Source organism: Chinchilla lanigera, unplaced genomic scaffold (genome assembly GCF_000276665.1).
Source record: "Chinchilla lanigera isolate Chin_1 unplaced genomic scaffold, ChiLan1.0 scaffold00033, whole genome shotgun sequence".
NCBI classification, from domain to species: Eukaryota; Metazoa; Chordata; class Mammalia; order Rodentia; family Chinchillidae; genus Chinchilla; species Chinchilla lanigera.
The window spans coordinates 9301751-9327069 of NW_004955434.1; the positions used below are offsets into that span (position 1 = coordinate 9301751).

At 33.9% G+C, this 25319-nt stretch overlaps 1 protein-coding gene across 1 annotated transcript in view; it reads left to right on the top strand.

Moving 5' to 3' along the window:
• The window catches only part of Jak2 (Janus kinase 2), a gene marked incomplete at its 5' end in the record, with an annotated part of 113312 nt that overhangs the window by 73854 nt on the left and 14139 nt on the right, over window positions 1-25319 (top strand). The window contains 11 exon segments of the mRNA XM_005388653.2: window positions 1810-1967; window positions 3942-4053; window positions 6380-6566; window positions 7244-7371; window positions 10142-10276; window positions 11711-11798; window positions 12518-12645; window positions 13432-13570; window positions 17089-17240; window positions 17395-17545; window positions 18449-18585. Of these exon segments, the coding sequence (XP_005388710.1) occupies window positions 1810-1967; window positions 3942-4053; window positions 6380-6566; window positions 7244-7371; window positions 10142-10276; window positions 11711-11798; window positions 12518-12645; window positions 13432-13570; window positions 17089-17240; window positions 17395-17545; window positions 18449-18585 (1515 nt within the window).

A 25319-nucleotide genomic window follows, 5' to 3' on the forward strand; every position in this document is an offset into this window, starting at 1 on the left:
AAAACAGACCTGAGGATCAATGGAACAGACTGGAAGAAACAGCCACAACCACAAACACACTCAGCCACCTAATCTTTGACAAAGGGGCCAAACAAACTCACTGGAAGAAAGATAGCCTCTTTAATAAATGGTGTTTGTTTGTTGAGACAGGGTCTTGCTATGCAGTTTGGACTGTCTTTGAACTCATTGTATAGCCTAAGCTTCCTCCAAGTCTTTTAACTTTTTTCAGTGGTGTCGTTCATAGCAACTTTTTATGGTCTAATTTTGTTAGGTAAATCCCTTTTACAGTTCAAGTACACCACACAGTTCTCTCCTTATGTTTTCTGGTAAAAGTCCCATTTTTTGTTCTCGCTGTGGTTAAATGTTCATTGCTGAGCAAAGAAGTATGCTTGATCACATTTCCATTCTTTTGTAACTTTGTTTTTCCAGTTAATTATTTCTTAATTTTTTTCCTTTGTATCCATTACTGTCTTACTATTCTCTGCAAGAATTTTGTAAAGTAGCTCACTTTAAAACACAATATTTCATGTAGTCAGACCTGCCAAATGTATCATTTCTTCTTTTCCCTGGAGAAATTTCTCCTTGATCATTGGGATTTACTTTCTAGTCTACAATGGAAGTTCTCTGGAAATAGCTTTTATGCACAGCTGTAATCCTTGGTCATCCTTGTCTTGTTATCTTGAGAATTACCTTCTTTTACTTTTAGATCCTTGGTTTTCTGAAACCAACATTTACCTTGTTTTACTAGGCATAGCTTCTAGTACCTGTTGATATTCTTACTGGGATTGTGATGTATTAGAAAACTAATTTCAGAAGAATTTTTACATTTTTATGATGTTGACTTTACCTATGAAGAACATAATTAATCTTATATATATTCAAATAAAAAGTTTCACTTTGCAAGTATTTTCAAGTTTTTCTGATAATCATTTTGCACATTTTTTGTTAATTTTAATCTTAGATACTACACTGTTCTTGTTCTTATAAATGGTGCTTTATTTTTTTATTATATAATCAAAATGACTATTAACATAAGTAAATATAAATATATATATATATATATGTGCATATTCTCCTGTTAGGTTAAATGGTGTATTTAAGGTTGATTATATGTTCACATATATATGTATGATGGTACAACCAGAATATAGCTGTATGCCATAACATTTTAGTTTATGAGTAACCTTATCCTCTGCAGTGTACAGTTGGTATGTAAAAATAAATGCTCATGATATCTCATTAATACCAACTTTTTGCCAGATTAAGCAGATTTCTGGTTCTGTAACTGGCATATTAGTTTGCTAGGGGAATTGAAACATTTAGTAAAATTATAGCTAAGAATGAATTATAATTGAGAAGCAGGATAAGCCCATCCATATGCAGGATCTTAAATATCAAACAAATCAATTTAAATTGCATAATTGAGAATGGTTAAAACATTTGAGCAACTTAGAAGAAAATTAATTTAGGATAATTAATCTAATAATAGGAAGTGTTTATTTTAATAAAATGGAGTACTGCTCTGCCATAAAGAAGGATAGGCTTGTGATATTTTTAGCTAGATGGATGCACCTTGAGCCCATTTTCTTAAGTGAAATATATGGGACACACTTGTGTAAATACCGCATTGTTTCTCTTGTGTGAGAAATCTTAAGTGTAAATAAGGACCAAAATGTATTACAGATATTTTTAAATAGGAAGAAAATGGGAAAGAGAACTAGGCAGGAGAGAGGGGTAAAGAGAATTTTCAGTCTTTAACATTCAGTTGATGGTTAAGTGATAGAATTTCTTTTTCTTTTCTCTGCTTAGGAAATTGAACTGAGTTCATTACAGGAAGCTCTGTCTTTTGTGTCGTTGATTGACGGATATTACAGACTGACTGCAGATGCTCACCATTACCTCTGTAAAGAGGTGGCACCTCCAGCGGTGCTTGAGAACATACAGAGCAACTGCCATGGCCCCATTTCGTGAGTACTGTAGTTTTCTTATATAAGAAAATATTCTACAGTCAGTTGTCTATGCCTGTGGGTTCCACACTCATGGATTAAACCATACATTGAAAATTTTTTATTAGTATATGTTTTCAGTACATAATGAATTGATCTGTACTGAACATGTGCTGACTTCTTATTTTCTAAACAATAGAGAATAGCAACTGTTTACACAGCATTTACGTTGTCTTAGTTGTGATCAGTAATCTAGAGATGATCCAATGTTTATAGGAGGATGTGTATGGGTTTTATGAGAATTATGCCATTTTATATAACAGATTTGAGCATCCGCAGATTTTGATTCTGGAAACAAGCCGCCATGAATGCAAAGAGACAACTATAGATTTTATATAATCGATATAAGCTTAGGAGTTTTGAAAAATACATTATCGTAGTTTCAAGTTTTTTTAAACAAGTTTTCTTGCTAATAATTAGAATTATTATGACATAATTTACTATCTGTGTCTCAGTCTGTAATACTTATAACTTGTACAGGTTTAACACTTAGTTGCTTATGCATGCTTAATTAACTCTTGGGTATTAATAACTCTTGAGTATTCCAAAACAACAAAAACAGAAAGCTGTGGTTGTTGCTCTGTGGTAGAATGCTTTTCTGGCATGCATGAAGCCAAAAGTTTGAGTCTTAACAACACAAAACAATATACCTCCAATGTGTATTTCATTAATTTTGAAAAATTGCAGAAGAACCATAGAATTAAATTTGAAATTTGACATTATTTCTTTTTTTTTTTTTCCGGTACCAGGAACCGAGCTCACGACCTTGCGCTTGCCAGGCAGGCGCTTTGCCCCTGAGCTAAATCCCCAGCCCCTATTTCTTATAATCTAACAACTTCTGATAAAGCTTTAAACACAAATGGATTTACGATGTTCCTATTTCTAGCCAGGTGCTTAAGCTAAGTTCTCTCAGCTAGTTTTGCTTTGTGATTGAAACCAAATTTAAAGAATCTGAGCAGAATAAAAATCTTGGATTGTAAATTTAACCTACCCCAAAATGTTTGAGGAAATTTTTACATGTTATATAGTATTTAAGACTTGCTTCATCAATAATTCATGTCCACATATTTATTAGTTGTTATGAAACATTGCACTATTTGAACAGTATATAGGGAATTTATATTTTAAATACTTTTCATGGCCCCTTACATTCATTCATCTACTCACCCATGTATTCATTCAAGTATTCTTTTATTTATCTATAGAATACTGATGAGTACCTACTAGATGCTGGTGTACATATATGAAAAAACAGTGATAAGTTAAACAAATGATTCCTACTTTCATATTCGCATTTCTTTCAAGATATGAACTTTTAAACCAGGCATGGTGGTGCATACCTGTAATCCCAGCACTCAGGAGGCCTAGGCAGGACTGTGAGTCCCAGGAGAGCCCAACCTGAACTGTCTAGAGACCATTCTCAAAAACAACAAAGCTACACAGAAAAAGATGTGCAGTTTCATAACTGTATCACAAATTTTAAAACTCAGTAATCTTTTTCAGTTACCATCGCTTTTCTATTACACTTTGGTCTTACACTAAATATTAAAGTAATGCACATAATTTTGTGTACTGGTAACTGCTATGATGGAAGAGACATGAGAAGTATTGTTTTATGAACATCAGTATAGTTTTTAAAATACTAAATTTGTGATCAGAAAGCAGAAAATTCAGAGGAAGAAATTTTATTTGTGATTTTTATCTCATAATTTTTGTGTTTTTAAAAAAACATAGTTGCCCCTTAGTTTGAATTTACTGCAAAATTGCTTGACACTTTTATTTTTCCCTTGAAAGTAATTGGAGAACATAAAACAGGGGAGTCTTCTAAAAATTGAGAATTTTTAGATTTGACTTTTGATTGTTTTTATGAAGTCTGGTCATAATGTCATGGTATTTGCTATGATAACATTAAAAGTATTTCTTCTTTTCCTGTAGAATGGATTTTGCCATCAGTAAACTGAAGAAAGCAGGTAATCAGACTGGACTTTATGTACTTCGATGCAGTCCTAAGGACTTTAACAAATATTTTCTGACTTTTGCTGTTGAGGTTAGTATGTTACATTTATTAATAGTAACACTATTTAGCTTGTGTTTTGTACCTCATGTATATGTATCATACATTATTTCCTTTGTAGTACTCAGAACTATAGCTCTTAATATGATATCTGGCATAATAATCATGTCTAATATGTCTCAAGGATTAGGGACAAAGTAAACCTAGTTCCTAGCATTCATCTAAAAATATTACATGATATATATTATCTTTCTGTCTTTTTATTTGGTATTCGTTTCATCTGTCTATGTATCTGTCTATCTTTGGGTATTACTGATGTGTCAAATGGTTTTCTGTCAAGTCTCTGGAAGTCTCTTTTTTTCACAGAAATGGAAATCTGTAGCAAATCTTATAGGAAAAAAACAATCAGAAGCAAATTTTCTGTTAAGCAGTGGTTATTAATTAGGGCAAAATAGGGCCATAACAAAGAAATAGAAATATCATAACATTTTCAGCTAGTAATTTTCCAGAATTATGATCTACAAGGTATATTTTAAGTAGAAACTATAGTAAACTTCATTGTTGGTGCAGATCACTTTCAATTTCATCTAAGATTATTTACTATTCAAAATTATTTTAAAAGCTATTATCATTTATATGTCAATTTCATGGTACAACTCTGAGAAATTTTACAGCAGCATGCAAACTTATTTTACTCTCAATCCATTCTGCCAGTCTGTGTCTTTTGCTTGGTAAATGGAAACCATTAACACTGATGGTTATAATTGATATGTACTGACTCACCTTTGTCATGTTGTTTTCCTGTTGTTGGCTCCCTGCACCCTTTTTTTCCCTCTGGCTCTGTTTAATTGTTTGCCTTGCTGGGCGGATTCCTTCTGTTGGGGTTGATGGAGTTGTAGTCCTTGTTACATCTTTCTAGAATGTTCTTCAGAACATTTTGGAGTGCTGGTTTGGTGGTCATAAATTTCCTCTTTACTCTCTAACAGTATTATTATTAGAGTGTTTTTTTTAAAAGCAATCATCTTGTATTTAGCACATGTAGAGAAAGGATTGTCAGCCGGGTGTGGTGGTGCACGCCTGTAATCCCAGCACTCGGGAGGCTGAGGCAGGAGGATCATTGTGAGTTCGAGGCCAGCCTGGGCTACAAAGTGAGCTTAAGGCCAGCCTGAACTGCATAGCGAGACCCTGCCTCAAAAAGGGAAAAAAAAAAAAGAGAAAGGATTGTCTATAAATACAGAAGGTAGTTACTCCACCCCTTTAACCATTGCCTAAAACTGATAATTTCAGAAGATCTTAGAATAACACAATGCACAGTCTATTGTATTCAATTATCAACTCAAAAATATATATTTTATGTTTACTATATGTACCCAGCCTAATATCAATAATATATACTAGAGAGTATATGATATAACCCTGTCTTCAAGAAAATTACTTTAGGAAAACAAAAAAAGTGTACCAAAAAATACTAAATTGAGCATTATAATCATCTACCATAGGCAAGTAGAGACAATAACAGAAAAAAACATAGTTACTGACAAAGATGTACTGGAGTAAGAAAGAACTGAGCTTGACCCTGAGAGATTGTAGATGTTCATAAACAGTGCTTGTGAAAAGATGAATGTGCTTGTGAAAAGCAGCTCAAAAATACTCAGATTAAGGAAGAGTTCATAATAAAGTGCATTAGGAATATTTTAAAACTGCAAAATGTTTAAAATGTCTTATTAGAGATAATGCAAATACAATAGCATTATGATATCATTAAATGGAGTGGATATTCACCTTTGCTTATGAAATGCAGTATTGTTAGAGAGGACCTCACAGAAGAAGCAGTACTTGAAGTGCGTTTTAAGGAATGAATGAAAGTTCACTGCTCAGGAGAAGGTGTCCATTCATAGTAGAGAGACAGAATGTACAGTTATGAAGGCATGAAACAGTATGACAGTTGCTTGAAATGATGTAAGACAATATGGCTAGAATGTAGGTTTATGTAACAGGCAGCAGGAATTAAGTTGGAGATGGCAGGACAAACAGCTCGTGAAGGCCCCATTTACTTCACTAGCTGTAGACTATATCTTTTAATTATGGGAAACCATTAAGGTTGGTATTATTATTCTTGCTTTCTTGCTTTTTTAATAAAATTAACTCTTGAGCCACTTTTATAGAATATAAATCTGTAATTAGATGCCTTTTTGAAGAGCCAAGATCCTCTGTCACCATAACGGCACTGCATTAGGATTTACAGTTCTAATGTCTGAATATTTTGTTGGTTGTTTTTGTGGTACTCCTTTGGGCAGAATAATCATTATGATATCTATTGTGGTTTTCCCTCCCTCTCTTTATAATTAAACTTATATAGCGAGAAAATGTCATTGAATATAAACATTGTTTGATTACAAAAAATGAGAATAGAGAGTACAACCTCAGTGGGACTAAGAAGAACTTCAGTAATCTTAAAGACCTTTTGAATTGCTACCAGATGGAAACTGTTCGCTCAGACAGTATAATTTTCCAGTTTACTAAATGCTGTCCCCCAAAACCAAAAGGTAAAATAATTTTCTAGCTATTTTAAAAATACTGTCATAGACTGTCTGTGGTGGGAGGGATCTTCAGTACATTCATTTCAAAAGAAATATGAAAGAAGCAACTCCAACAGCGAATTAATTTTGTCTTATTCTTTTGTTCAAGTATCATCAGACAAGATTGTAGTTTGGTGTGAATTGTTTGTAAGCAACTTTAAGTTCTGTTATTCTAGTCTAAAGTGACACTTAAAGATAATAATTTGGTATAAATCAGTCCCTAACTTACTGAACTGGAAGATCTCACTATCAAATTCTTCAGTATTTTAAGAAAAAAACTTGCATATGGTTTTAGGATTTTAATTTCTTTATTTTAAAAACGAAGATAGTAAGGTGAGAAATCCCTTGAATAAAGCTCATTATTAAAAATTATTAAACCTCCTCGTAAAATTGTATTAGTTAAAGAAGTAGGTATAATTTTGAATGTAAGAATAATAATAGGAGTCTATCAAAGTTCAATAAGTAAACTCAAAAAATTATTTTCTAGGAAAAAGATGAATAATAAGTTTTTAAGGATTTCATACATGTAGAACACATTTTATTCCTCTTTATGGAAATTCATATTTTCAATGTGCTTTGAAGAGATGCAGATGGATACACACGTATATACGCATACATATGTATTTTACTATTTTTTTTTCCAGATAAATCAAACCTTCTAGTCTTTAGAACCAATGGTGTTTCTGATGTATCAACTTCACCAACATTACACAGGCATAATAATGTGAACCAAATGGTGTTTCACAAAATCAGAAATGAAGATTTGATATTTGTAAGTGTAGATACAGATTACTGTCTTTCTTGTCCTTTTATAAAAACATCTGTTTTCTTGATTTCCTACCCTACATTATATTCCTGTATGGTATAGAAGTATTTTGTTATAACCTGTAGTACAAAAAATTTAGGTGCTATCTAAATGTTTTTATTTGTTATGAAAAGTATACTAACCTTTGTAAGAAATTAGCAAAATTATTTTAAGAATGGAATTATATTCTTTTCAGGATTTAAAAATATTTCTTTACAAATCTTAAATTAGAAATTATCTAGAAAAGACCCACAACTTAACTCTCAAGTTCTCATGAAAGTTAGGAAAATTCAACAAATTGAAAATAAATAAGAAGCTGAAAATAAAATAGTATATAAGGTGATGATTTACCTAACCAGGTGGTTTTGAATGGAGATTAGTCTCATTTATCACAGGAGTTAAAATTAAAAGCAGTGCAAAGAAAAGGTTTAGGTCTTGGCCTGTAAATAGCTAGAAGTTAAAAGTTCAACACTATTACTGAATAAAGCCAGGACCCTCGTGAATATACATGTTATATTATCAAATGGTGCAGTCCATGGTAGGCTGGCTGTAAGGTAGAAATGGCATGGCAGAAAAGCCCCATGGAGGAAAGCTGCTCCATGGCAGCCAAGAAGCAGAGGTAAATACCCTCCAAAGACACACGGCCAGTGATTTGCCTGTTGCAACTGGGCACAGCCTTCTAAAAGCACAGTAGGCTATAAACTCATCAGTGGATTAATCTGCTCATGAGTGTAGTATCTCGTGATCCAGTCACCCTCCAGAAGCCCTACCTGTGAACACAGGAGACTTTGGGGGGGACATTTAGATATAAACCGTAACACATCCTCAGTGAAACATGAAGTGAAAAATTTATCCACTTGCAGAAGAAAAGAAAAAGAGGAATGGAGAAAGGAAAAAAGAAAAGAATGTTATATGAGATTGTGAATCTTAAATTGGAAAAAAGAGTCTTTTAGGTGGAGAGTCTCTTCTAAGAATTTTTTTTCCCCCCCCCTCCGGTACCAGGAACCGAACTCATGACCTTGCGCTTGCCAGGCAGGCGCTTTTGCCGCTGAGCTAAATCCCCAGCCCCTCTTCTAAGAATTTATAATGGAAATATTTTGAACTCAGGTTTCTTTATGCTACTTGTATGATCTGAGAAACACTCAGCCAGCCTACTAAAAGTGGTACTCCTCTGATATCCTGTCATGCATAGGGAAAACAAATACAGAGTCTTTTTGGGAGAACATACTCTTAATTTAGGCTAACCAGGGTTTTCATAGATAAAACTGCTCCTAACATGAGTTTTTAATCTGAATTTAGAAGCACAGGGAAAGAATGTAGGCTTAAGCAAGAATCAGCAGATTAAACAACAAAATTATACTTTTAAGAACTTCATATAATACTCAGACAGAGACTGTCAAATGCAAAATGCACATATATGCTTAAAGGAATAAGAGAATTGAAAACATGAGAAAAGGAAACATTTAAAAAGAAAAGATAAAGCCAGAATCGCAGCACTTGGGAGACTGAGACAGGAGGATGGTTGCAAGTTTGAGACCAGCCTGGGCTACAAAGTGAGCTCAAGGCCAGCCTGAACTGCACAGGACGACCCTGTCTCAAAAAGACAAAAAACAAAACATTGTTGTAAAAGAAACTTGAGAGCTAGGTGTGGTGGCACACACCTGTAATCCCAGAATTTGGGAGGTTGAAGCAGGAGGGCTGCTGCACATTCAGTTTGAGCTACAGAGTGAGTTCAGGCGAGCCTAAAATACATAGTAAAACCCTGGTTCAAAATGATAAAACAAAATAAACAAACAAATAACAAACTCAAAAATTTGAGGTAGAAAAGAATAGAAATGAAAAATAAGTGTGCTGACATTTAAACAATGAAAAGATTTCAAGGCTGATTACTTATAACTGAACAGAGACTTAGTGAATTGAAATACAGATCTGAAGAAATATAGCAGATAGGGAGAAAAAAGTTCTAAAAGAGAAATTAAAGTACATAGAGGGTAGGATGTGAAAGACTGGTGTTGGAATTTCATAAAGAGAAAGTAGACAGAATTATCCAGAAGTGTGAATGTGAGTAACTGGAATGTTACAAAAATAGTAAGTACTAGAGCTTGGGTTTGAACATAGCCCTACTTGAGAGTGCAGGCTTTCAACAGTTATTCTGTAAGCATGTACAAGAAACACTAATGCTAATACTATCAGTATTAACTTATCACTTAATGTGCATTTACTATGCGTCATGAGCTATACTATATAGTGTTTTCATGTTTATTGGTCAAAACAATTCTATGGTAAAGTTGTTATTTTCCTCATTCTTCAGATAAAGACACTAAGATAAGTGTAGCATAGATTAAATAGCCTTTATAAAGTTAAACACCTAGTATATGAAAAGGAACAGACTACTATTTTTCCTTTCTTTTATACTAGTAGAAAAGGCAAACAAAGGAAGAAACTCATTTGTAAATAAATGTAGATAAACAGGGACTGTTTAAAAAGTCGTAATTATAGCCTAACTTTAAAAATAGGGTAGAACCAAAAATACACTTTATTCATTAATCCTTAATTACTTTTTAAAGTAGAAGAACATAATTAATTTGAGAATCTCACATCTAGTTTTAGTTTGTAAGGGAAATACTTACTCATGGCTTTTTACAAAAAGTTTGGTCATTTAATGTATATCCTAATTCCCCTATCTTTCCTCATCTTAGCTCAGTTCTCTTCTCACTTACCCTTTTTTCTTTTAAAGAACGAAAGCCTTGGCCAAGGGACTTTCACAAAAATTTTTAAAGGAGTAAGAAGAGAAGTAGGAGACTATGGTCAACTTCATGAAACAGAAGTTCTTTTGAAAGTTCTGGATAAAGCACATAGAAACTATTCAGAGGTGTGTATGTTCTTGGGTAGTCCATGTAGTTTATACTGTATGTGCATTCATATGCATGTAACATTTATGCATGCAGCTATGTGAAATTATAATTTTATTTTTTATTTAAATTTTTTTCGTCTTTTTGAGATAGGGTTTTGCTCTGTAGTTCAGGCTGGCCTTGAACTGGCAGCAGTCCTCCTGCCTCAGCCTCCCAAATGCTGGCATTTCAGGTGTGTGCCACCATTCCTGGCCAAAATTATAATTTTAAAAAGTATATCAAGGACCTTTTTGAGGAGGCTTTTTGATGAGGCTGTAGAAAATTATAGGATTTATAGTCTATTTCCAAACTTACTCCTTTTAGCTTTGTGTTACGAGTATTATTATATCTTCGCAATAATAACATATCTCTGAGGATATGGCTTTTAAACTTGGCACTCCAGATCTTTGAGTTCCGCAGACGTTCCTCCACGATTTCACCTACTAAAAAGAGAAGTTTGCAAGGCACTGTTCTAAGGAACACTGAGTGAAATGTTGATGCCGCTGGTCATCATCCAGAGGTGCTAACTGGCAGAAACCTAGCAGTCAGAGGCCAGAGTCCTACACATAGCAAGACATCACCAAGGATGACGGAATACACATTTATGATACTTAGAATGTCTTAAGGGATGTTAATGGAAGATAATGTGAAACACAAACCGAAGAGTTGTTCTAATTGAGAACAGGACAGTGTTGGTGATCATGATCCTCTGAATAAGCATTCGAGAAGTTCCTGTCGAAGGTTAGTTGAGTTAGTGATGTTAATACCATGCCAGTATCCTGACATAGGTATGTTGCTATTTATCTGCATGGAGACCATTATTATTAATTATTCTTAATTATTTAGGAACCATTATTTAAAGCTCACCTCCAGCTATCACAGTCCCACATCACTGTGTCTGGTGTCTGCCCCTCGTTGTATTCTGTGTTCTTGGTTTACAGCTCTAAGAGTAGAGCTGTAAACCATACTTTGCATGGACCCCACTACCACCATTGCTTTCTCTCATTGGTATGTCTCTGTTGCACTATTACATAGGGGTTTCCTAAAAGAACCCTAATGTCAAGGTTGATGGCAGCTGCAAACCCTTATGAAGGGACCAGATCACATTGTAAACTTACCTGAAGTACTGCTAAGAGTAAGAGAAAGTACCTTTCTTTTATGGCAGAGAGTATCTTTCTGAATGATGTACACTTACAGACAACAGTGAAACAGCTGAGCCGGGTGGCACATGCCTGTAATCCCAGCACTCAGGAGGCTGAGGCAGGAGGATCACTACAAGTCTGAGGCCAGGCTAGGATACATAGTGAGTTCAAAATCACCCTGAACTACATGGCAAATCCCTGTCTCAAAAAACAAAACAAAGCAAAACCAGCCAAACAATAATACTTTTGCATTTGTTATTTTCTTTCCCGTAGTCTTTTTTTGAAGCAGCAAGCATGATGAGTCAGCTTTCTCACAAGCATTTGGTTTTAAATTATGGTGTATGTGTCTGTGGAGAGGAAAGTAAGTAAAACCACTGGCTTTCTTATGTTAAATCGTGCCTATCTCAATGAATCCATTGTTGCGTGTATAAAATTTCAATTTCAAGATCACAAATATCAGTATAAAGTATAATTCAATATGAATTAAATATTGCTAAACCTAAATTATAGGACTGTTCAGTTATGCCTTGTGAAAAAGGAAATCATTAAATGAAGTTGAATTGCAGAAGATGACTAATATAACTTATGGTACAATGTTCAAACAGTAGCATATTATAGTAAACAAATACAGCTTTTTGTGGTCATCATGGCAGTACAGGTTCTGGCTAGTTCAGTAGAACACTGGAAGAACTGGGCTATTCAGTAGAGAATTATTTGGAATTATGAAGATAAAGCATATAAGTGATAGACTGAATTATTAATAGAACTCACAGAAATGGATATTGATACTAGATACATTTTCCAGGTGGGATGGAATAATCTTGTATTCTATATAATATATATTATGTCATACTTATATGTTACATGTAATTATATGTCATATATTTGTTTAGGTTAGTACATCTTGCTGTTATAAACTAAAAACTGAAAAGCACAATGTTGTATAACCATTGTTCTCTTTAAATTAATAAAATTTGCTTAATTTCTTTACTGAAAATATCCACATATAAATATAAACATTTATAAATATCTAAATTATATATTTTAATTGTATATATACTTGTCTCTATTTTAATGCAGATATTCTGGTTCAGGAGTTTGTAAAATTTGGATCATTAGATACCTACCTGAAAAAGAATAAAAATTCTATAAATATATTATGGAAACTTGAAGTGGCTAAACAGCTGGCATGGGCTATGCATTTTCTAGTAAGTAATTAGTATGTTCTTACTTATGAAAATGTATTGCTTCATCTTATGAAGCAATCTAGAAGTTATCTTAACTTGGCAACAAGAAATCTGTGAATGGATGCTGAGTCATTCAGAATAGGTTGCATGGTGAAAGAGATTATTTTAGACATACATTCATTGATATAAAATCAGTTTTGAAAGAAATAATTTTGTAATACTATCAGTCTCAAAAAAAAAATACTATCGGTCTCTTAGAACTACTGATAGTCCGTAGTTTGTGTCGCTTAGAGCTATAAAAATTACCCAGAATTTATGCGGAAACATGTTGTGCTGTTATGGACAACAGAAAATACATTCTTACTGAATTTGTGGGCATTTAGACGTTAGCATTCTGTGAGAAAAAAGCATGGAGAGAGAAGCAGAGTACTAGAGGGGAAGCCAGTGCCCATACTCCTCAGAATGTACCTGTGTCCTGTAGAACTGAAAATACTTTCTACTGTCTTGAAATACAAATGATTTAGAATCTCAGGTTTGGAAGGTGGAGTAATACTGGGTAGTTTTAATTTATTCATTTCATCATAGGTATAGCACTTTCTGTTTTACACAATGTTCTATCATTGTGTAAAATAGAAAGTGCTGTTATAAAACTTCCTTTTATTGTCTTACAGCATGCCTCCAAATTAATATTTACATTGTTTTCTTACATTTTTTCTTTAATCTACATTAGGGCCTTCAACATATTATATTAAATACTCAAATATTTGTGGACTGATGTTTGAATGTATGTGTATTTAATTTTAATAGGAAGAAAAAAACCGTATTCATGGAAATGTGTGTGCTAAAAATATTCTACTTATCAGAGAAGAAGACAGGAAGACAGGAAATCCTCCTTTCATCAAACTTAGTGATCCAGGCATTAGTATTACAGTTTTACCAAAGGACAGTAAGTTCTACAAGGATTTTATTTAACTTTATTAAGTATTACTTGGATAATACCATTAAAAATGTTGATTTTCCTTGAACTCCAATTTGCTGATAATGTTCTTGATTAATAATAACACATAGCTATCACTTTTTGCAATTTAAATTGTTATAGTTATATCCTGGTCGCTATTTCTTCTTGGAAGCATGTCACCATGACCTGCTTTTAAAGAATTTTAAAAATAGTTTTAATTCCTAATTGTATGGTAGATACGATTTTATTCATTTTTGATGTGAAATTTTCTAATATTATTATTCTTTGTACCATGGTACATTTTTAAAATAATTTTTCTGCAGTCACTAAAATTTTCTTAAAAACATATTATTTAGCTTGAGATCTTATTTATTCAGCTATCTCTGACATTTTAAGTTTTTTAAAACTTCTCTTGTGTCTTAATTTTCTACCTAATACAGTAAGTTAAAAGTAAAAATTTCAGTTGTGTTGAGAGCAGATTTTTTGGTTGAACTAATGTTATAATTATGTTTCATTATCTTTGCTAATTTCACTAGTTGAATATTTATTCTAAATTTAAAATCTAAATTGATCAATTTTTGTGGATTGATGTGTAGAATCCTATTTTAATCACCAGTACTTAAACTTGATGACTTTATCAGAGATCAGATGGGTGAATGTACCTGGTGTTGTTTCTGCATCCTCAGTTCTGTAGTCTGTTCCATCAATCAGCGTGTTTATTTTTTGTCAACACCATTTTTTTTTTGTCACCGTAGCTTTGTGGTATAACTTGAAATCCAGGACTGTGATGCCTCTGCTTTGCTCTTACTACTTAGGATTGCTTTGGCTATTCTGGGCTTCTTCTGTTTCCATATAAATTTTAGGATTGGTTTTTATAGTTCTGTGAAGAATGTTGTGGGTATTTTGATTGGTATTACATTAAATTTATGTATCTTTTTTGAGATATGGCCATTTTAATTACAGGGGATGTCATTCCATTTCCTAGTGTCCTCTTCAGTCTTTCTTTTTAGAATATGTAATTTTGTTACAGGAATATGCTAGAGAAAAGGTAACCCCTTTAACAAATGCTGAGAAAACTGGCTATCCATATGCAGAAGAATGAATCTAGACGAATATCTCTCACCCTATACTAAAATCATATCAAATGGATCAAAGGCCTAGATAAAAATAGAAACACTGAATCTGCCAAATGACATTAGTAAAACTCTTAAAGACATAGGCACAGGCAAAGACCTCTTGAGCAGGTGCACAAGAAATAACATCAACAATCAACACAGTTTATGTCAAGTTTAAGAGTATCTGCACAACAAAGGAAAAAGCAGAGTGAAAGGACAGCCTACAGAATGGGAAAAAATTTGCCGGCTACCCTTCAGATAGAAGACTAATTGGACCTCCCAAATAAAGGACCTAATTAAGAAGTGGATGCCTGAAATGAATGCATACTTCTTAAAAGAAGTAAAATGGCCACTAGGTACATGAAAAAACATTCAATATCTTTGGCCATTAGAGAAATCCAAATCAAAGTAGCAGTGAGATTCTATCTTACTCTGGAAAGAATGGCTACGATCAAAAATCAAGAAAACAAATGCAATGTGTGGGGAACTGTTCTGCATTGTAGGTGGAAATGTAAACTATACAACCACTATGGAAAGCAGTATAAAGATTCATTGACAAACTAAAAATAGAAATTCTTTTTGACCCAGCTACCCCTTCTCTGGGTATCCTTGTGATACTACAGTAGTACATGCATACCCATGTTTATTGCTGTAAAACTCATAATAACTAAATCTTGGAAGCAGCCTAAATGCCCACTGTTAGATCAATGAATAAAGAAGATGTGGTATATCTACATAATGGAGTACAGTCGGCCATAAACAAGGACAAATTTAAATCATTTGTAGGAAAATGGATGCACCTGAGACCATAATGCTAAGTGAAATAAATCAAACACAAAGGGGTAACTATCATATGGCATCTCTTACATGAGAAACCCAAAGAGCAAAGTAAGAGAGGTGATAGGAGACAGGGAGGTTAGTTTTGTGGAGATGGGAAGGAGAATCTGGGGATTCAGGGAGACTGGAAGGAGGGGAATGGAAAGGGAACTAAGAAGGATCAAGCTGTGATAAATATATGCACCAATTCCCCTAATGAATGTATCTACTATGTGTTACAAAACATATAATAATAAAAAATTAAAAATTAAATGATTGAATTTGATGGCCTAGTCAGTAGTGAAGACAATAATATTAGAATAGTAGTATGGAGCAGGAAATCTGCTAGGGTATTAGTTCTGGTACTCAGGAAATTGTATCCTTTGGATGGGGGGTAAACATGGAGCAAAATGTATTCATATGGTAAAGGAGAAGGGAATCAATATCTTCTTCATCTCTTGCTTATAAGCAAAAACACTCACTGCTTTACCAATATATGTAACAAATTATCCTTCATTCTTATTTACCTGTGTCAGAATACCGTCTTTCTAACAAGGTCATGTTCCACAGAAACTTTACTTGGGCAATTTTATGATCTAAATACTAGAAGTGTATCAATTCCATGCTTAGACTATCTCGATATAATTTAGTCCTTCATCTGCTGTAATGCCTGGTGGTCCTTATGTGTCGGCAGGTCAGGATGGCCACTACTCTGAAATCATTAAAACATCATCGATATTATAACATTACTTTTACTGTTTAAACATTGTAAAAATAAAAAAATACATTGAGAAGCAATTTTAAGACAAATACTATAGATCTTTTACTTTTTGAAAGGCAGAACTAGTAATAGGGAGAGAAAGTGAGATATCAGTTGAGATATTTCTTCCACTAAGGAAGAAGTTTAGTTGATCTGGAATTCATTGTACAGACATTCTTCATTTAATGCTTGAGTTCATGTCCTGTAACTGAGTTGTCAGCTGAATTGGTTGCTAAATGAGGAATTGTATATAGTATGTACATTACAATATTCAGAACAAAGAAATGGTCAAAGGAAACTCCAATTTGATGATTTTGCTTTTATTTGTGTAACTCTTATGTGTGGTACTGTAATGTGTAACAATATAAAACTACTCTACAGTACAAATCAGCAAATATTACAGAACTGTATAAACAAGGTATACTATACAAAAAAGACACTGAGAATGTATGAACAAGATGAACTATACGAAAAAAGACGGGTCTTAAATCCAAGGGCTGGGTCAAAAGTCTGAACAGTTGTTAAACCGGTAGTTCATTAAAGGAGGAATATCTGTACAGGATTCTGATCTTGTCCTTATACTAACAACTTTGTAATTAATCTTCGTGGATCTCAGCGTTGTTATTGTTAAAGCTTAGGTGCTGAATTGGATGATCTCAGATGTTACCTCAGCTCTTAAGCTTTATACATATGAATACGCTCCATCCAACAAAAAAGATTAGATTATTCAAATAAATCTAAAAAATATTTGCATATAAAATAATTGTTTATTTGTAATGGTTATTTAACTGTTCTTTGTTCCTATCATTTAAAAGTTCTTCAGGAGAGAATACCATGGGTACCACCAGAATGCATTGAAAATCCTAAAAATCTAAATTTGGCAACAGACAAGTGGAGTTTTGGTACCACTTTGTGGGAAATCTGCAGTGGAGGAGATAAGCCTCTGAGTGCTCTAGATTCTCAAAGAGTAAGTTAATATAGACGAACGTTAGAATTACTCTGTGTGTAATCCATCGTATTTCCGTCACAGATTCACTCTCTCTTAGCACCTCTTAATTTTAAAGAGAAGTTGGGTACAGTGTTGTACAGCCTATTCCTAACCTTTGATTCTCTAACCATAGAAATTGCAGTTTTATGAAGATAGGCACCAGCTTCCTGCACCAAAGTGGACAGAATTAGCAAACCTTATCAACAACTGCATGGATTACGAACCAGACTTTAGGCCTTCTTTTAGAGCCATCATACGAGATCTTAACAGTTTATTTACTCCAGGTACGTGTTGGTCACGATTTATCTTTGTTGTATTTAATGAATCTTTACTAATTTTGTAATCCCTTCCCAAAAGTTCCTGCAATCTCTTAGTGTCTTATGTTCATGTATAATTTCTCATGCTTTATACATATTCTAACCTTTTTGAGAAGTCTTAAGGCCTTTATCTCCCTCAATAGCCTAATTTTATTTATTTATTTGAAGAACAAAAAGAACATACAAAACTTATTACATGTCTATGGCATGGAAATACTAGACTTCTCCCTAATTTAGTTTGCCAATTAATGAGAAGCACCTTTATTTGGCTACATCAACCTTTTAATAATAACTCTTTGGGTTTTTAAGTAGTTGCCATATAATTTATAATTGATTCATTTTCTAAACGTGGGGTAGATTTGCTTTTGTTTGTTCTGACCTTTAAAATATTGAGCTAAATACATGTGGTTGACCCATAGGTATCTCTTGCTTAGTATTAGTTACCGTTCTCACTACAAAAATCAGAATATGACCTATTTCATGAGTATTAAAACTGCCTGTTCTTTTTTTCCTTTTTAAGACAGGGTTTCCCTGTGCAGTTCAGGCTGGCCTTTCACTCACTTTGTAGCCCAGGCTGGCCTCAAACTCACAGCAGTCCTCCTGCCTCAGCCTCCCGAAGGCTGGGATTACAGGAATGTGCTGTCACACCACTACCTGTTTTAGAAAGTAATCCTTTATTCTTTCCAAAGTCTTTCTCAAAAGCCTGTGGGTAATAATTAATTTCCATTAGTATAATTTAAACCATTTGAGTTTCCCTGTATCAAATGTATTTCTAATTCATCCTGATTGTTTTGTCAACTTGAGGTATATCAGTTTAACCTGAAGAATGTGATTGCTATCTTAACCTGGTGATATTCTTTATTTCTACAGATTATGAACTATTAACAGAAAATGACATGTTACCAAACATGAGGATAGGTGCCTTGGGGTTTTCTGTTGCTTTTGAAGACAGAGACCCTACACAGTTTGAAGAGAGACACTTAAAATTTCTTCAGCAGCTTGGCAAGGTAAATTGTTTTAAGTTTGCAAACAAAACCATCATACATCCTTTTATTTAGGACCAGAAAAGGCTTCAGAGAGCCACCAAAGTGCACTTCCTATGAAAATTTTAAGGGATATTTGTTAAAGTATTACTTTAAAAAAGGAGTCAGTTGCCAAATGTTAGAAAAATGCTATGCTACATGAACAAATTCTTTACCAAAAAATTTAGAGCCTTTAACACACTGTGCATTGAACAACTTCAAGAGGATAAGAAATTAAGCAGTTCTTCCAGAACTGATGTGACCGTGAGACCCTTGCTCAGCTGGGTGAGTTGGAAGTTCATTGTAAGTGAATCAGTAGACTAGAGAAAAGAACATTTCAGTCTTTCTATCTGCCTTTCTGCCTTTAGTAATCTCAGGGGAAAATGATTATTCTGATTGGCTGTGGCCTAGAGTGTTGACTGGACTGTGTTCACTAGCAGACAGTGTTAAAAGGTTGTATAGTCATGTGTAACCTACATATTGTAAGTAAAACCAGAAAATGTTCAGTTCTGAGCAGCACTAACCATAGTGCTAAACTTTCTCTTTCTTAAGCTTCCTAATATAGGATTCTGTACCATCTGTCATTATGAACTGGGTTTTGGCATGGCTGTAATATGAAAAGCTCTCTTTGGCCTTGAAACTAAACTTAATTAAGCTTTACTGGAGCTAAATATTGGATGTTATATTAAAGGATTGACTTACATTGGTACTTTGCTCTTTGCTGCTCCTTATTCATTCATCTCTTAATTTCTAAATACTCTTAGAAACATTTGAAGAGAACAACAGGAAAAAAAAGTTCAGGTATTTGGTGTTTTAGTTATATACTGCTAACTTCAAACTTAACAGCCAAAAACATTTGTTATCTCCCATTTCTGTTAAGTCAATAATCTGGGAGCAATTTAGCTAGGGTTGTACTGAATCAGGATCTTTCACAAGACTATAATCAAGGTACCAGCCAGGCCTTATGCTTTCACGTGAGGCTTTACAAGGGAATATCTCTCGGTTCCCTCGTATAGGGCTACTGACGGGCCTGAGAAGTTCTGCTTCCTGGTTTACTGTGCATACCTGTCCATAGAGCTGCCATGGCAGCTGAATGCAAACACCCAAAATCGAAGCCAGGATCTGTTTATGACCTAATCCCAGAAAGCATCTCATTACTCTTGCCATAGTCTATTGCAGGCAAGTCAATAAATCTAGTCCACATACTCAAGAGGAGGAGAGTAGAGCAGAACATGAGTGTTAGAAGGTGAGGACCATTGAGAAATACCTTAGAAGCTCCCAACCAAACTGGCTGACTTAGCTATAACTCTGTGTTGCTAACATCACCTTTTTGGTAGTATGCATTGTGTTCAAGACTTAGCAGACCATGGAAGACTTTTCATTCTACTCACCAACTGTGTATGGACACTCATAAAAAATGTTCTCTGAAACAGTTTGGGAAATGATGCCTTATATGCAAGAGTAATCTTTTATTTTATGATGAGAAAAATTGAGGTATAGAAATGTTAAGTAACTTGCTTATGGTCATATAGCAAGATATTAGCAGATGTGAAATGAAACTTTTGTTTCACTGCTCCTAACTCCATGCTATTTCTACTGTCCCACATAAGTATTTCATTTGGTGTGAGTATGCTTTAGCTGCAGTATCATCTTGTATTATCTTTTTGTGACAGGACATATATTATGCTATTAATACATAAAATAATTTTTATTTTCATTCAGAGATTTTATCTTGATCCAATGGCAAAGACTAAATTGTTTATGGAAAAGGAAGAAATTAGTGTAATACAATTTATGTGTGGACTTATTGTTGAATACATATCAGTTTGTTCTTAGTTGTATACTAATATTTTCATGGCCATACACTAGTTATTGGATCAGTGATCAAAGGTGTTGGTCATGAAATCATGAAAGCTGTAAAAATTATTTTACTCTGAACAAATCATTTATTTTCTCCAGTCCTTAGATTCAACTTTTTTTTTTGTTTTGTTTTTCTCCGGTACCGGGAACCGAACTCGCGACCTTGCGCTTGCCAGGCAGGCGCTTTAGATTCAACTTTTAATGGGTATTATATCTTTCTTAAGAGTTTTCCTGGTAGACTAGAGAGAAACTTTGAGAAAATAATGTCCAATTTGAAATAAAAGGAAGAAATCTAATGAAGTTTCATTATCTTCAATTGATAATATTTTAATTAGATTTTATAATATACACTGGTATTGAGGAAACAGTTATAAAAAAGAGTACATTAAATCATCACTGATTTAGATAGCAAAGAAGAAAGATCAGCAGACTACTCCCTTTACTTTCTCTTGTCTGATTGTTTTGGTTAAAAAGTTTTGAGTACTGTATTGAACAGGAGAGAGCACCCTTGTCTTGTTCCAGATTTTAGATAGAATTCTTCTAGGTTTTTCCCTATTTAATATGATGTTGGTTGTAGGATTATCATAGATGGTATTTATCAATTTGGAGTAAGTTTCCTCTATAGTTATTTCAGTAGGGATTTCATTATAAAAGGATGCTGGATTTTTTTCAGAGACCTTTTCAGCATCTATTAAGATGATCATGTAGTTTTTGTCTTTGATTCTATTTATGTGGTGTATTAAATTTATTGACTTATGTTTGTTAAACCATCCTTGCATCCCCGTGATAAAACCAACTTAGTCAAGATAATGGTTTTCTTAATGTGGTATTGCATTGTGTTAGCAAGGATCTTATTAAGGAGTTTTGGATCTGTGTTCATCAAGGATATTGATCTGTAGTTTTCCTTTTTTGTTGAATTCTTACCCACTTTCAGTATCAGGGTAGTTCTGGCATCATAAAATCAATCTTGGAGGGTAACTTCCCTTTCTATTGTATGGAAAAGTTTGAGGAGCATGATGGTAGTTCTTTAAAGATCTGGTAGAATTCAGCCATAAATCCATCTGGTCCTGGGCTTGTCCTAGTTGCAAGTGTTAATTATTGCTTCTTACATTATTTGTTATTAATCTGTTAAGATTTTGTATATTTTCATAGCTCAGTTTATCTCATATGTGTCTTAAGAATTTATCACTTTCTTCCAAATTCTCCAATTTGTTGGTATATAAATTTTGAGAATAATTCCTTGATTACCTTGTGGATTTCAGTAGTATCTACTGTAATTTCATCTTTTTTATTTCTAATTTTATTAATTTGGGTCTTCTCTTTCTTTTGGCATGTTTTGCTGAGGGCTTATCCATCTTGTTTATTTTTTCAGTGAACCAACTCTTTGATTCATTTACCTTTTTATTTTTTTTAAATTTCAACTTCATTAATTTCTATTCTGATCTTTATCATTTCTTTCCTTCTGCTGGCTTAGGGTTTGGTTTGTTCTTGCTTTTCTAGATATTCATCATTAGGTTATTTATTTGGATGTAACACTTTCCTCTTCTTAGAGCTTATTAGGTATCTTCTAAATTCAATTCTTTCCTTTCTCAAATGGGTAGATCTTCTGGTAGACGAAACTCTGCTATCTGTAGTTCCACAATTATATTATCCTCCTTCCATTGATTACTTGTTTCACTTCATTTCCTAGTATAGGAACAACACAAATCTGCATTTTTTCCTACTTGTACTTCCACCTCTCATGTAATAAAAAAAATCAGACATAACTGTTTATTATCTCCATTGCAAAGTAATCTTTAACACTGGCTAGGTATTTAAGATTCTTTTACTGTGGCACTTTTACTCTCTCCTACTTGATTTCTTTGGTCCCATGCTTCTAGTTTCTTATTCTAAATATTTTTCATGCCTTTACTATTTACCTTCACCTTCTTCAAAAATACAGTTGAAGCATTCAAAATTAAAACAAAACAAAAAAATTGACAAATTACAGAAAAAGTTATAGTGACCAGTGTTGCCAGAGATGTGACAGATACTTCTTCAATTATTTATTAGAATACATATTGCTGACCCTTTTTAGAGAGCTGATGCAGTAGTTTTTTTTGTTTTGTTTTGTTTTTTTTGTCTTTTTGAGACAGGGTCTCGCTATGCAGTTCAGGCTGGCCTTGAGCTCACTTTGTAGCCTAGGCTGGTCTTGAACTTGCAGTGATCCCCTTGCCTCAGCCTCCTGAGTGCTGGGATTACAGGCATGCACCATCACACTCAGCTGATGCAGTAGATACTAAGGGATTTTGAAATGCATACAGTTTTTGAACAGCCAACTCTTAAGAATCCCTAATGTTGGTAAACACAGATGTCTATAAATATGAATATCGTTACAATGACATGAACATATTTTAAAATCTTTTTCATGTACATTATTTCCAATTTAAATAACTACCGTGTTCACTGACAGTATACAATAATTAAAATCATACTTTCAAGGAATATGTAGTGGCACTGGAAAATAAATTTTATTGACACATTTGTTAAATCGGGGAAAAGGATATAAAGCTTATTCCCCAGTTTTGTTTTTGAAATATCTTTTAGAATGATGTCTGACAACAGCAATGTGAGACAAACATTTGTCCTCCATTTTAAGAAGGAAAAAACAGTTGTTCAAAGAGGGAAGTGAATTGCACAGGGTTACAAAAATAGTAAGTAGTGACAAGGATTCTAACTCTAGGCTGACCCAAGAGTCCCAGGCCTTATTTACCTTGCTGTGGCCTTCCAAACTCTGTAATTAGAGATTTAATTTAGAAATATACCTAATATTATTTGTATACATTGTTTTTTGGCAAGGGGATTAAGGCTGGGGGCCTTTCTTTGCACTAGGCTACATCTCAGCTTTTTTTCAAACAGGGTCTTGCCAAGTTGCTAAATCGTCCAGGTAGAACTGAACCTTTTAGTCTTTTCACCTCATACTCCCAGAGCGCTGGGATTCTACATATGCACCATCATACCTGGCTAAGGTCTTACTCTCTTAAGCGAATAAATGTCACTGTATTAGTCTACTTGGGCTGCCGTAACAAAATACCGCAGGGTGGGTAGCTTAAAAAAACAATATTGCTCACAGATCTGAAGGGCTGGGAAGTTCAAGATTAAAGTTTCAGCAGAATTTAGTTTCTGATTTGGCCTCTTTTTTTTAAAAAAAATGTATTTTTATTAGTACATGGTTGCAGTACATAATGATTCCATTTCCACGGGGAGTTTGTACATGTCTATAACACATCTTAAATTGTTTTGTCCTCTTCCCCTCCCATCCTTCTAATCTCTCTCCAACTCTTAATTCTCTTCCTATTTGAAAAAGCTCTAGTTCCATCGATTCTTTGACTCTTTTTTCAATCCTTTTCCTTTACTTTCCTCTCCATTTCTTGTTCTTTTTCCCATTTGAAAAAGATCTCTCTACTTCTTACTATCTATTCTTTATTCATATTTTGGGATTCTCATATAAGAGAAACTATGAGATACTTAAACTTGTGCGTCTGATTTATTTCACTTAACATTATAGTCTTGTGGTACAGCCATATACCCACAGATGCCTCAAGTTTATCCTCCATTATGGACAGTAGTACTCCATTAAGTATAAACACTACATTTTCTTTTATCTATTCAACTGTTGATGGACATATAGGCTGTTTCTAAGATTTAACTATTAAAAATTATGCTACTGTAAACATGGGTATGCATGTATCAGTATAATATGATTACTTTAACTCTTTTGGGAAGATTCCTAGAAAGGATTAAATGGAATTTCTATTTTCAGTTTTTTGAGGAATCTTTATCCTAATTTCCATAGTGATTGTACTCATTTATATTATCACTAACAGTGTAAAAGGGTTCCTTTTCCCCCACAGCCTCACCAGCATTTCTCATTATTTGATTTCTTAGTGATAGTCACTTTTTCTGGAGTAAAATGGTATCTCAGTGTCATTTTAATTTACATTCTTCTAATGGGCAGTGATGGTGAACACTTTTTAGCATGTTTATTGGCCACCCGTACTTCTTGTTAGGCCTCTTTTCCTGGCAGGCAAATGGGCACTTTCTTGGTCTGTCCCATAGGAGAGAAAGCTCTGGGGTTTCTTCCTGTTATTATAAGGGCAGCAGCCACATACATTAGGGGCCCACTCCTGTATCCTCTTTTAGTCTTTATTACTTCCTCACGAGACCTTATCTCCAAATACAATGACGTTGGGAATTAGAAGTTCATCAAATAAATTTTGAGGGGGCACAGACATTCAATCCACACCAGACCGTTATTTCATCTAGATCACTAATAGTAATATCAAAGGATACATTGTAAAGAAGGAAAGTTTTTCCTGAAATTGGTGACAGAAATTTAAGAATCCTCTAGCATGTCTATTGGCTTATCCTAATAATTCATGTTTATCATTTTTTCAAATCCTGTTTTGAAGTAGTTTATGTTTTAACTTATAGTTCTTTTTGAAGAAATTAAATTGATAGGTTTACTGCTGTCCACCTATTGAGATAGTATTTCCTGGGGCTGGGGATTTAGCTCAGTGGCACAGAGCTTGCCTGGCAAGTGCAAGGTCTGAGTTCGATTCCTGGTACCAGAAGAAAAACAAACAAACAAACAAAAAGTGTGTTATTTTTAAAAGGAGTAAGGATAGGAAGGGAAGAAGTAAAACTGTTTGCAGATGACATGATAGTTTACATGGAAGACCCCAAAAACTCCACAAGACTCCTTGAATTAATCAACAAATTCAACAGTGTAGCTGGATACAAAGTCAACACCTAAAAATCAATAGCATTCTTATACACAAACAACAAACAGACTGAGAGAGAAATTAAGGAAACCATAC